Here is a 13080-nt window from a genome sequence, read left to right on the forward strand (position 1 = left end):
TGGAAGCCCAGTCCTGCGGCTGGCTGGCTGGCTGCGGAGGGAGGGTTCTGCCCGTTTATGGGGCTTTCAAGCCCCGGGCATCCCAGGCCAGCCTTGTTAGGCTCCAGCTGGGCACGCAGCCCGAGGGCACCTCCCTTGCTTCCTGCACAAAGCCTGGCTTTCGGTGCCGTCCCCACAGCTCACCTGCTTGGCAGGAGTACCCCAGACACCGCCTCTCCTCGTTGTCATATCCTCCCCTCCCACCCAAACCCAAATCTCTCCCTGATGCAGGGGCCGGTCTCCCCATTCTTGCCTACGCGACCCCTTGAAACGCTAGGGCAAGAGCCCCTCTTTCCTCATTTCTGGCACTTGTTCCCATGGCGTCGCTGTGGGGTGAGGGGCAGAGGATGAGGGTCTGGACACAGGGACCTCAGCCCTCTCCTCCCTGCCCTCCGCTTCTTTGGGTCGGAGACGCAGATTTGGGAAGGATGCTAAGAGGGACCTGGCTGGTCACTGAAGTGGCTCCCTGGCCCTGAGCTCCCTGGAGGAGCCCCGACTCGCCACCTTTTCCACATCCCCTCCTGGTCATATTGCTGTCATCCCGAGTCATCGGTCATCTAACGAGCTCTGGCATTAACTCACAGGGTGCCCGGAGCAAGTCACTTCTCTCCTCTGCGTCTTGTTGCTACCTCCCTTGAGGGACGAGGGTGAAGGGAGAAGGAGGGAGAAGACTGAGTGGGTAAAACCCCGCGTGCGTCCCTTCCAGCTCTGCTGGGCAGGAATAATCCCCAGTTATTTGCTCTGCTGTCTCTCTTGAGCAGCAACGGCCCCTAAGGCAGACAGTTGGATTGATGAGAAATCCAAGCCGCACAGGAAAGATAGGACGCGTCCGAGGTCACAGAGCTGGCGAAGCGGCCAAGACAAAAACAAATTCAGGGGCCTTAGTCCCAGATCCCCACGCCCTCGTGACACGGACATCCTGGGGAGGACCCCGAGGGGGAAAGGGCTGTCATTAGGCCCCTGGGAACGGGGACGCCCTGCCTCCTCCCTCTGGTGGCTTGGGAGACGATGGCCACCGAGGCAGGTCCAGGGGACTGAGGGGAAAGAGGCTGAGAGCTCCAAGCATCCCAGCTGAGGGGGAGCCACAGCTCTAGGGACAGGCAGACGGGTCCACACCCAGCTCTTCTGTTCCTAGCTGCGTGGCTCCCCTTAGAAAGTGGGGCCCAAAATGCCCGCCCCAACGGCTGGGTGGGAGGATTCGATAAGATTGTGCTTGGCACAAGCTCCCAAAGTGGTGGGTGATGACTGGGGTTCCCTCCTCAGCTGGACCGTGGAAACGCTCACTGGCTCCTCCCCCAAGCAAGTGCCCGAAGAAGACATCACCCGTGGCTGGGGAATCCCGCCAGCCCACTGTGCGTATCGCTCACAAGCTGCTCATAGCCCGGGAAATGGCCAGAAAGCTCTGTCTACAGTGAACAGAAGCTGGTCCCACGTCTTCCGAAGCCAGGGAGTGTCCAGAGGGGCAGGAAAGGGAACTACGACGGGCCCCTGGCCCCTGGCCCCTGGTGGGGCAAGGGCAAGGTGTTGGGTGTGGGAGGTGCCGGCAGCCCTGTGGGCAGAGAATGGAGGCCGGAGGAGGCCAGAGGATGCAAGGGGAAGGGGCAGGCGGTGGGTCCTGGTGAGAGCCCAGGTCTGACCTCACACCAGGTGGCCCCAGGCTGGACGCTGCCCGCCCTTCTCCACACCGTAGCCAGAGCAGTCCCTTTAAGGGGTATCACATGGAGCATCTGGTCTCACTCCGATGAAGAGCTCTGGGCATGCCCCGAGACCCTCGAAAGCTCTGTCCCCGCCCCTGTTCACTCTGCAGCAGCCCCTCTGGCCCCTCCTTATTCTATGACAGACCACCAGGTCTTAGCACTCTCTGTTCCCTCTGCCTGGAATGCTTTTCCCCTCAGTGTTTGCATGGTCCCCCCTCCAGAGGCTTTGCCCGACCACCCTATCTAACATTGGAGCCCCATTATCCTCTATCCCCTCATCCTATTTTATTTTCCTTATGATTGACTGCCATTTGCCATTAGATTTTATAACTATTTGGTTTATTATTGCTCTTTCCCGAGAAAATGTATGACCACAACGGCAGGGGCTCTGCTCAGGTCACTGCTGTACCTGCAACCCCTGGAATAGCATGTGGCACAGAGTAACACATTTATTGGACGAATGAATGGACGATTGATGGAATTCTGGATCTGCTATTTTCCAATTTGGATTATCTTGGGCAGGTCATGTCACTTCACCAAAACTTCCAAACAGAGCACGCACCCAGCTCATAGGGTTACTGTTTAAATGGAATTAGTAGAATGTGAATGGAACTAACACATACTAGGTTCTCAGTAAACAACCACCACAATCACTGTTGTCATCACCAAGGGTCCCAGGCTCAGTCTCTTGCTTATGGAGACCGTGGCACCGCAATGATCTCTCTGAGCCGCTGTGTTCATTGGCCAGACGTGGAGGCCAGGAGTCCCTGCGTCCCACACAGGGAGGTCTGGTGGGCATCCAGGCTTGCATGTGAGGCACCCAGCAGGGGGCTGACACCCAGGAGGCACTGACCAAGTGGTACCTCCTAGAGTCCTGAGAGTCTAGGATTTGGATACCGGCCCCACCACGTTCTCATTCTGTCATCTTGGGAAAGCGACTTAACGTTTCTGAGTTCAGTCCCGTCTATGAAACCGGGATAATGACAGAACCTTCCTCACAGGCTGTCCTGAGGTCACGAGGAGGTTGTGCACCTGAAGCCCTAAGGAGATGGGCCGGGACAGGCAGAAGCGTGAGCCACGACACGTGGGACGGGGCCGGGGACGAAGAGAGACACTCGGTGCAGAGTCAGGACAGAGCCAGCGGGTGAGCTCCGCCTATGCTGCGAGGTGGGCGTGGGCTGCAGAGGGAACACAGCTCAGAGGCAGGCAAGCCCCCCACAGCCAGGAACCCCCTGCAGAGAAGGTACTCATACCCCCCGTCCTGCCCCCTCCTCTCTGCACAGGGCTTCATGGGAGACCTCTCCTGGCCGGGAGGCAGGTGACCCCAGCAGGACCCACCTCAGCCAATCTCCTGCCCAGTCTGCTCACCAGCCTCTCCCTAAGCTCCTGGAGAGCCTGGGAAGACCTAGAACAGGCCCTGGGAGTCGACGAGGCCAGACAGACTCCTTGTGCTCCAGCCCGTGAGGGTCCAAGGAGGGAAACACCAGGCCCCCACTGACCTGCCCTCTGACTCCTCCACCACCAGGCGGAGGAGAGCGGGGCCGCCCTGCCTTGTTCAGCCAGAGTGGACCCCACAAATGACTCGCTGAGTAATCCCTGCCCTGCAAGCTCCATGAGGCATGATTTTTATTTTTTGTCTGTTTGGGTCTTTGATGAATTCCCAGGACCTAAAAGAGTGCCTGGCACTTACTGAGGACTTAGGAGATACATACTGAGTAAATGAATCCATAGATCAATGAATGAAGCGATGAATTATGATAAGTAAAAGTTCCCTGAGGGCTGGGATGTTTTTCTTGTGTTCTTTGATAAATCCCCAGGGCCTCAAATACAGCCTTGGCACATCAGAGATGCTGAGTAAATGGTGTGAGAGTATCTGTAGGCGACCGTACAACTGAGTCAATCATCGAACCAATGGCTCATCAGAATGTAATCTCGCTGAAGGCCAGGATTGCCATCTGCTATGTTTAAGGCTGCGTTCTCAGTGCCAGGAGCATAGCAGGTGTTGAATAAATCAGTGAATGAATGAATGAGTGAATGAATGAATGAGCAAGGCCCCAGCTCTCCGTGCAAAGACCACAGACCCAGAAGAACGAAACACAAGAGGGCTGCCCTGCCCTGCCCTGCCCCCCGGCCACCACTCAATGCCTCGTGGTTTGTTTTTTTTAAATAATTTGTCGATTGTTTTTAATGGTTGAGGCAGTAATACTTGGTTCATGAAACTGCAATATACAGAGAGGTGAAATAAATAGCTTATATATATATAATATATATAATATAGCTGGTTTTAAAATATTCCCTTATCATTGGTGTGCTAGGTCACGTGGGTCACGGAAGGTCCATAGCAGCATCCTGCAGGCTGCGAGCAAGGCAGGGTCACCGTGATTGGACGAGGCCGTCTGTCGTCGGAGGTCGAGGCGCCGAGAATTCCGAGGGGCACGCCTTCCCTGCGCGGTGTCTCGGGACAGCTTGCAGCGGACAATAAATAAATGACTGCAAACCAGAGAGCGATTTTTGTTGGAGTTTGGGGCAAGGACAGGAGATTGGAAAAGAGGGGGAGTTCTTTGTGGGGGGCGGGGGGTGGTTGACTACTTTTTTTTTTTTTGCTTTTTTTTCTTTTGCTTTCAGAGCCTTTGGGAAAAAGGACTTTGGTTTCTCAGAGTGTCGTTTTCCTCATTCAAGTCCTCCTCCGGGGACGCGTTTAGAGTTGTCTGTTCTGAGAGAGACAAGCACCTGTGCGCTGACAACAGTCCCTTTGCGTGACGTGAGTCTTTGTCATCGGCGGGGGGTGGGGATGGGGGGGGCGGGGGGGTTCAAGTCAACAATCCTTATCGTCCCCCCTTCCTCCCCCACCACCACAAGAGTTTTGGTTCAGTTTTTGTCTTCTTTGAAACACAATGTACAAAAATAGAGCTTCTTCCTTCTTTTTCATGTAAAAATATTCCTCTGGTGCAGTCCGCTGTGCCTCTAGCCGGGGTGCGTGGGGCGGATGCGCCGGGACCGCTTGGTCACCGTGGTGTACTTGAAGGGCTTCTGCAGCTCCGCCTGCCCCTTGGGGTAGCGCTTCATGAAGTGCACGTCCTGCTGGTTCTCCCGGGTCTTGGGGCCCTTCCGCGGCCGCCCCTTCTTGGTGAAGCCCACATACCAGCCGGAGTACTTGGCCGACATCAGGGCCGTGTAGTTGTTCTCCAGGACCTTCTCGATGAACACGCACTCCTTACTGGTGCCGTCGGGCTGCGGGGGGAGAGAGGAGGAGGAGGGGAGGTGAGAACGGCAGGGCAGCTGCGCGGGGCAGCACAGGAGAGAGGGCCTCCCCCAAGCTTTGGCCTCGGCCATGCCACGCCCTGGATCTGTGAAGCGAACGTGTTGTATTGGCCCCGGTTACAATTACGTAACAGGCTCCCGTGATCATCCGGAAGTCCTTCCCTCCCCCACTCTCTGCCCTGCAGCCAGGAGCCCCCACCTCCACTCGACTAGAGCAAGAAACCCAGACGTAGCCGATCAAAACATGATTTCCTGGGGCTAGTGCAGGGCCGGCCATGGGGTCAGGGCCATCCAATCCGTGTTCCTCGAGACCCCTGCACGAGCCATGGCTAAAAACATAGGCTGCCGTAAACTCGGGGAACACGTAAGGCTGAAGCGAAGGCCACAATTTGGTCACCACGAGGGGAAATCCTATGGGACAGCAAAGCCAGCATGGAGGAAGCCAAGTCCAGAGCAAGAGAATGAGAGCAACCAAGCCCTGGCCACATCCTTCAGCTTCTGCACCAGGCTGCCCCGACGCTCCAGTTACCACGGCAACGTGGGCCAGTTTATCCCGTGTCCTCTGAACCACTGAGACTGTTCTAGCACCTGCAAGAGGGGCGAGTCCCGGCAGGTGTGCACGAAACCTGACATGAAGTCAGCTACTCGACTGCCGCTCGACGCCACTGCTACCGTTAAAGATCAGTTACGTTTAATGTGGCGTGTGCTGCATTTCCATGTTTGGTGTAAACAGCCTCCCAGAATTAGAGCTTTAGCGTGGCCAGACTCCGGAGCCTGTCGCCTGGCTTCGGAGACACCCAGCTCCCGAGCAGACGCGTGGCCTCCCTGGGAGACCGTGCGGGGCGAGCGGCACGAGATTCGGACTCAGGAGCCGAGTCAACTCTAAGGCTTCCTTGTGCGACCTCAGGTTCGTTCATTCCGCTCCAAACCTCGATTCCTGGCCTCACCAAACAGGGACGGGGACCCCTGTGTCATAGAAACGTGAGGAACGGTGCTCATCTGAGCCTGGCGCACAGGAGGGGCCTGCTAAATTATGGCTGGAGACCAGGTGGTTCGCTGGTCTGGCTGCCCTCCTGGGGCCTGGTCTGGACAGAAGGTGGTGGGTGGCAGGCTCCAAGTCTCCACCCGCGGCAGCCGAGGTGCTCGAAGTGGGAGAGTGGGAAACACAGAGCTGGAAGCCTGAATTAGCAGCCTGGAGTTTCCAGCGAACATCTCCAAATGCGGGCCGGGCCCACTCCTCGTTACGGACGGGTGCCGGGCCAAGTTGGAAGCCGCGCGGCTGGCTGTGCGCGGAGACGGAGGTGCGAGCTCCAGCCTTTTGTTTGAAGTGGAAAACAGGCTGGGGCTTCCAGGAACGTTCACCTTTGAGCGGAGGGCAAGCTTGGGCTCTGCAAAGTGCTGAACTTTGCAGAAAGGGACAGGCAGGGCAAGAAAACATTCTCTGGAGGGTGCGATCTTTCGAGGAGGCTGCCGAGCCGGCCGGGGCGGGGCGGGGAGACACACGCAGGACCCAGGAGACAGGAGGGCGGGTTGAGCAGTGCGGGAAGCCAGAGCACATGTGCAAGGGGGTGGGGGGAGATGGGAGTGGTCTCTGGGCTCTGAGTCCCCATGAATAATTCTGGAAGCTGCCTGTCCAACCTGCGTCCAGGTCCCTTGGCCGGTCTCGATGGAACAATCAGAGCAAATGAACAAAAGCCACGCCATGCTGCTTCCCCACCCTAGAAAGCCTGCCTGGAGCATGGCTTTCGTTCTTCAAGGCTCAGTGCAGTAGCTGCCTCCTCGAGGAAGCCTTCCCTGACTGCCACCTACCGCCCTGGGTATTTCTGCCTCTTCCTTCAAGATTCCACTCACGCATCAAGCTATATTGGATTCAAATACTCCATCTTCTAGACCAGCCTTGGCACCCATTTCTCCTCCTACCCCCCACCCAACAGAGTGATTCCATATCTGCCTGCCCATCAGCCCAAGAGCATCAGGAGGGCGGGACTGCTTCTTGGCTATTCTCATGGCTCAGCACAGGCCGTAACCCCAGACGGGGCTGCCCAGCGCTCTCGTGGTTGAATGGATGTGAGTTCTGCTGGGGTAGACATGATGGGAGCAACACAGGGAAAGGGTTTCCCTCCGAAAGAAAATAGACTCGGCCTCCTGGCTCCCTTGCTAATGTCCCCCAGATAGTCATGAGCTAGGAGAGGCCCATCATGGGGATGTAGGGACAGAGCCAGCAGAAGAATAGAGCTCTGTGCCTGGCCCACTCCATCTCCCTACGCATTCATTCAGCATTTATTCATTGTCAACCATAGGCCAGACAGTTCCACACCCAACACTTCATTTAATCCTCTTAACCCACCGAGGTAGACTCTGCCTGGTGGAAGGAAACAGAGTTCAAAGAGGCAAAAGGGCTTATCCAAGGTCGTGGGATTTGAACCTGCATTTGCCACTGCCGCTCGCTTCTCCTCCGTCCAGTTCCAGACACACCCACAAGAGAGAAGGCATGGCAGCATGGGCACTGCCATCAAAACACCTCCCCTCCCCAGGCCCACACAGCCACATCAGCATGAAGCAAGCTCTAGGAGGTGCAGAGCCTGGCACATGTACTCACACACGCCTGGGTTTGCTTAGAGTAGTGGATCTCAACCTTCTGGCCCTTTAAATACAGTTCCTCATGTTGTGACCCAACCATAAAATTATTTTCGTTGCTACTTCATAACTGTAATGTTGCTACTGTTATGAATCGTCATGTAAACATCTGATATGCAGGATGGTCTTAGGCGACCCCTGTGAAAGGGTCTTTCGACCGCCAAAGGGGTCACGACCCACAGGTTGAGAACCGCTGGCTTAGAGGGTTGGGGAGCTGGACTTGGGGCTGAAATTCTCAACACCCCCGAGTTTGGGAGCCCCTGGGAGTGGCCATGGGCCTGTGGTGGTCACATGCTCCCCACCAGGAACTCAGACACAGAGGATAAGACGCCCACGCAGCTGCGCCTGGGCTGGACCTCGCCCCGCCCCTGATGACCTCTGTGGCCCCCTGTTGCCTGCTGAGGTTCAGAGACCCCTGTGGCTGGGCTCACCCCAGCAATGCTGACTCCACTGGCTCAGACAAGGCACATCAGCAGGATTTCGGGGATCTGGAATTTGATCGTCTCCCCCACTGCCACTTCCAGCCTCCTTCTGCCCAAACTGGAGTCCCGTTCCTTCCATTTGATGTGAATCCTGATGACGTCATTTGGCCCCTAGACCCAGTCTTATTTGAAACTAGAACAAGCCTCTGGATGTTTTCGGTTACACAGGCAGAATTTTCCTTTTGTCGCTTAAGGCAGTTTGAATTGGGTTTCGGTCACAACCAAAGCAGTCTTCACAGAGATGTGGTGGTGGGCAGGGACCATCCTCCCACCCCCGCCTCCCCCAGTCTGGGGGCCTATGCTGCCCCAAAGAGGGATCACACAGGAGGGGAGAGAGGAGGAAAAAAACACCTTTTTTTTTTCTCATCTGTCTCCAGAGATGGGGGGGCGGGGGGGGAAAGCCTAGTACATAATGCACCACACTCAACAACTATTTATGGAATGAAAGGAAGCAGACCTCCTGGGCCAGATGGATGTGGGGTCCAGGGGAGGAGGGGAGGGGCTGCCTGAGCAGGCAGGGGCTGGGGCAGGGCTTGGGCACATGGCTGGTACAAGGCAGCAGAGAGAGCAGCGACAGCCAAGGGCCTGGAGTACCCGAAAGGCTGGGTTAGGGGCCCAATGATGTGCCCAGCTGTGGCCAGGCTGGCACCCAGGGTCAGGACGGCCCAAGAAAGCTGTCCTATTGAGCCATTGCAAAGGAGCCAGAGCCCATGCTGAGGCCCAGGTGCCCACAGGCGAAGGAGTGACTGAGTGATCTGGTTTCCGAGTTTCCGAGGGGAAGGGAACTAACATTTAACAAGTCAATGCCTCGAAGTGCCAGCATGATCATCCCATTTCACAGGTGAGGACACTGAGGCTCAGCCAGGTCCGGGCACGTGGACTCCCTGGCCAGATGTGGGTAACTCTGGCTACAGGGTAAGAGTCAGTCCTCAGAAAGCAATAACCATACTTCCATTTCTCTGGTGCCCGTGCGGACTTTGGGGCAGGTTAATGGAACCCAGAGGGGAGGATCCAGAATGGGCCCTCGGAGGAGTGTAGGTCTGAAGACGCTCCCAGGTGAGCAGATAAGCAACAGAGGGCTGGGGGGGGGGGGGGGGGTGGCTGTGGGCTCCCAGGTGGGCGGGTGACGGAGGGGTCAGCGAAGCTAGAGGCTGCTGGGGATGAGCCAGGACGCAGGGCAGAGGGAAAGGCAGCCCCAGAAGAGGGCACCGCGTGTACAGAGCCTGAGGGGGTGGAGGCTGGCAGAGCCCTGCCCGTTGCATGTGTCTGAGGTCCGGGAGCCTCCCCAGGGAGTGTGGCCCTTCTCCAGTGGGTGGTGAGGACACAGGGACAGGTTCTGAACTGGGCTGGGCTGGAGGGCAGGGGAGACCGACCCCTGGTGCTTTAGAAAGCGGAGGGTGGGCAGTGGGGACAGGCCTGGCGCTGCAGCCTGAGCTGGGACCTCAGGGAGAGCTGGGGTAAGGTCTGAGGCCAGGCGGAGGCCTGGCTAGGGAAGGAGAGTGCAGGGCCTAAGGCCTGGCTGGCCAGGGAGTCAGACAGCAGAACAGCAAACCGCAGCCCCGGGCCCAGGGTTTCCCTGTGGGAGCCAGAGAGAGTGAGGGGGCGCCGGGCTGGGCCGAGGCCAACAGGGGGACCTGCCCCTGGCAAAGTCGGGACAGGTGGATTTGGGGGCGCCCTTGGAGCCCCCCAGGCCAGCCCAGAAGACAGAAGCCTGGAAGGAGATGATGGGGAGCCCAGCGAGGGGCGGTCCTCCTGGACCTTGCTGAGCTCCCTCGCCTCCAGCTGAACCGTCCCCAATATTAATGACGGGAGAGGGAGAGGGGGCAGGAAATCGGAGCCGGCTCCTGTGGAAGCGGTGACTCAGCGGCCAGCCGGTGGGCGGGCGGGCGAGGGCGGCGGAACGGCCCAAGGGGACGGGGCTGCTCTTTTGACCCCACGAGGGCCCTCCTGGGGTCAAGATGCCGGGAACCACGCAGACGGGAGGGAGGGGCGCGCGGGCACTGGGCACGGCAGGCCCCGCGCACCCCTCCTTCCGAGAGGGAAGGAAAGAAGGCCGAGCCAGAGAGAAGGCCGAGCCGAGCCTCCGGCTGACGGCGAGCAGGTCGGGCCTGGGAGGCAGCCCGGGCAGGCGGCCGGGAGAACAAAGCGCCCCAGAGGGGCCGCCGCCCCTGCCCCGGGCCCCTGCCCCGGACCCCTCGCTCCGGGCCACCGGCCTCCCGACATGGAAAGTGAATCACTGATTGAAGCCATAGGCGTCCCTGAGCCGCGGTTACTATTACTCTGTCTGCCCTTTGGGCAGCTGTAGTGGGTGTGGGCAGCGCGGCTGGAATCTCTGCCTCCGAACTGGGCCCCGCATCCCGCCCAGCTCTAGGGAGGGCCCTGGGGCCTGGGCCTGGGGCCCCTGTCGCATCTGCGAAGCGGGGGTGGCAGGGATCTTGGGCAGCGCGCCTGCTCGGTGCCTGGCAGGAAGCAGGTGCTCAGTGAAGGGCGCTGCCGGCACCGCTACTATTAACAACAAGCACAATGCCTGGGCTCTGCCCCTGGCCTGTGACCTGTCCCCGGCCGCCTGGGTATGGTGGACAGCAAGAGGGATGAGTGGGGAGACTCAGGAAATAAAAAACATGGCTTAGGGCTGGGCTGGGCTAGGAGGAGTCAATGGGGGAGGGACGGGAGGGGGAGCCATATGGAATACTTTCAACAATAAAGGTTTTTTAAATAAATAAGTAAATAAATAAATGCATGGCTTATACAAGGCTTGGGTAACCCCCAACTAGGTGTAATGAATGTAAATAATCAGCCAGGGCCCCGCCCTCAAGCAGGGGACGCCATCCTCCTTGGCATCTGGGCCCACTCTCCACCGCACCCCCACTCCACCTGCAGCAGAAGACCCCCCATTATCCCAGCTGGACACCGGGGGAAGGAGGGTCCCTGCAGGCGTGATCGCACACGGAGGTCCTGCCCGTCACTCCTCCCCTGAACGCCCACAGGCCGCAGGCGTGTGAGCGTCACACACCAGCTCAGCCAGAGGAAAGGGGGGACCCTGAGAAGCGGCATCGGTGGCGGCTCAGAGGCCTGGCACGTGGGTCCACCGGCCGCACCCCCACCCCTGCCCTAATTTGTTACATGCGGCTCTCTTGCCCGTTCCAAAGTAATAAAATCTCCCTGAAATGCTAGAACCGTGAGGCCCGGCGCTGACGCGGCGGCTGGGTTCCGGAGCCTGGCGATTGTTAAAACATCGCTGCAGCCCAGCCCTGGGCCGGCCACCGCAGCTTCCCTGTGCCCAGACAGCAGGTACCTGCAGGCAGGGACTCACCCCCCTCTCCAGCCAGAGCTCCCCAGCCCCCAGGAGAGATCGGGCCCTGCGTTCCCCCCAAAGTCGCAGCCTCAGATACTGCCTGAGTGGGGCAGGAAAGGGGGGAGGGGGAAAGGAGGGATGGTAAGGGGAGTTTCACCCACACTCACCGGGGCCTGTCTCCATCTGGGGCACCATGGCCTTGGCACCCCGTTCCAGCTGCCCAGAGCTGCAGGGAGGACCCGCCCCAATGCCCGGAATTCCGGCCATCACTCACCTTCCCCACCAGCTTGCCTTTCCGGTTCATGCACAGGTAGAACTCCGTCTCCTTGCCCTTGATCCGGACTTGACTGCCGAAGGTATCTGTCTCCACTAGGAGCTGGGCTTGGAAAGGCAGAAGCAGAAAAGGGACACGTTTTTTTACCAGGGCAAAGGCTTGGCCTAAAGACTCAGCGGCAGGATCCCTGACCCCATCCTGGACCCCCACATCCCTGAAACCAGGCCTGGGAGAGGCTTCTGCCGCGTCCCACTCGAGCACCCTCCAGGCAGGGAGAGGGAGCCGTTCCCACTCGCTCCCCACCCCCAGCCTCTCTCGATTCCACTTGGGACCCAGATGGCTCCAGCGAGTGGGGATTCTGTCCCTTGTGGCTAAATACCAGGGTGTCTTCTCCCCTCGTTACCCAGCTCCCCCAGCCCCTCGGCTCCATTCCCCAAAGCAGGGCAGAGAGCTATACACATAACCCCACACATCAGCAGTAGCAGTCTCTGCGATAAGGGCACAGACAAATGCATGTGAGTTCTCACAGCACACACACGCTCACGCACATGCACGCACTGCACACACACTGCACACGCACTGCACACACGCACACACCCTGCCCTGGGGGACAGCAGAGGTTCCTTCCTCCAGGGAAAACATGTGAGTGTCCCTCCTGCCTCCGCACCTTTGCCACGTGAAGTGGGGAAGGCCCAGGGAGCGGAGGCCGTCTACAGAATTCCACTTTCCTCAATCAAGGTCATCACCCAACTCCCAGGAGCCCAGACGTCCCAATCAGGACCAGTGCCCCCTGGTCCTGAGTAGGAGACCGCACCCTACACCACCCATGCTCCTCAGGGTGGGGGTCTCCAGAGCTGATCCCCCCAACGCCTTGAAGGTCAAAGGCTCAAAGGCGAACTGCCCCTTGGTAGGCCTGCTGTGTCCAGACCCCTCCCCGCCCTCTGCCAGTCCGTTTCCTCCCCGTAGTGTCCTGTGTGACGTCGGGAGGCCACGCACACTCTCTGAGCACTCTCTCCTCTCCGTCCCGAATCCCCTGCTGCCCCCTCCTTGCCTTCTCTGCCTGTGACCCTCCCATCCTCACCCTCCCTTCTCTGACCCTTTGCTTCCCAGCACCTGCCCCTCCCTCAGCCACAAAATTTTAATTTCAGTGACAAGGGACTTGCTTCTCCATAACAAAAATCATAGCCCTCAGTACAGTATCCTTGGAGCCACAAAGAGCGGACCTCAGTGGCCCTAAAATACACGAGGTATGATTTTAATTAAAAAAAAATTAAAAATATATACCCTGGTGCCCTGCTGTGAAAATTAAAACCATCTGGAAAGCAGGATTTCCAATAATTAATCTAGCCCTCCTTTGACACCACTACTAATTAAAATATGATACCCCACCTTTCC

The 13080-nt window shown here is 58.3% G+C and overlaps 1 protein-coding gene across 2 annotated transcripts in view; it reads right to left on the bottom strand.

Moving 5' to 3' along the window:
- Positions 1 to 4325: 4325 nt before the first annotated feature.
- Positions 4326 to 13080, bottom strand: part of FGF18 (fibroblast growth factor 18) — a 32430-nt gene continuing 23675 nt past the window's right edge. For both annotated transcript variants that reach the window (XM_036312703.1, XM_036312702.1), the window contains exons 4-5: positions 11686 to 11792; positions 4326 to 4967 (exon numbers count right to left, since the gene is read on the bottom strand). In XM_036312703.1, coding sequence (XP_036168596.1) covers positions 4701 to 4967; positions 11686 to 11792 — 374 coding nt within the window. In that variant the 3' untranslated portion in view covers positions 4326 to 4700. The remainder of the gene's footprint in view (positions 4968 to 11685; positions 11793 to 13080) is intronic.

This window comes from Myotis myotis, unplaced genomic scaffold (assembly GCF_014108235.1).
Source record: "Myotis myotis isolate mMyoMyo1 unplaced genomic scaffold, mMyoMyo1.p scaffold_m19_p_6, whole genome shotgun sequence".
Taxonomy (NCBI): Eukaryota; Metazoa; Chordata; class Mammalia; order Chiroptera; family Vespertilionidae; genus Myotis; species Myotis myotis.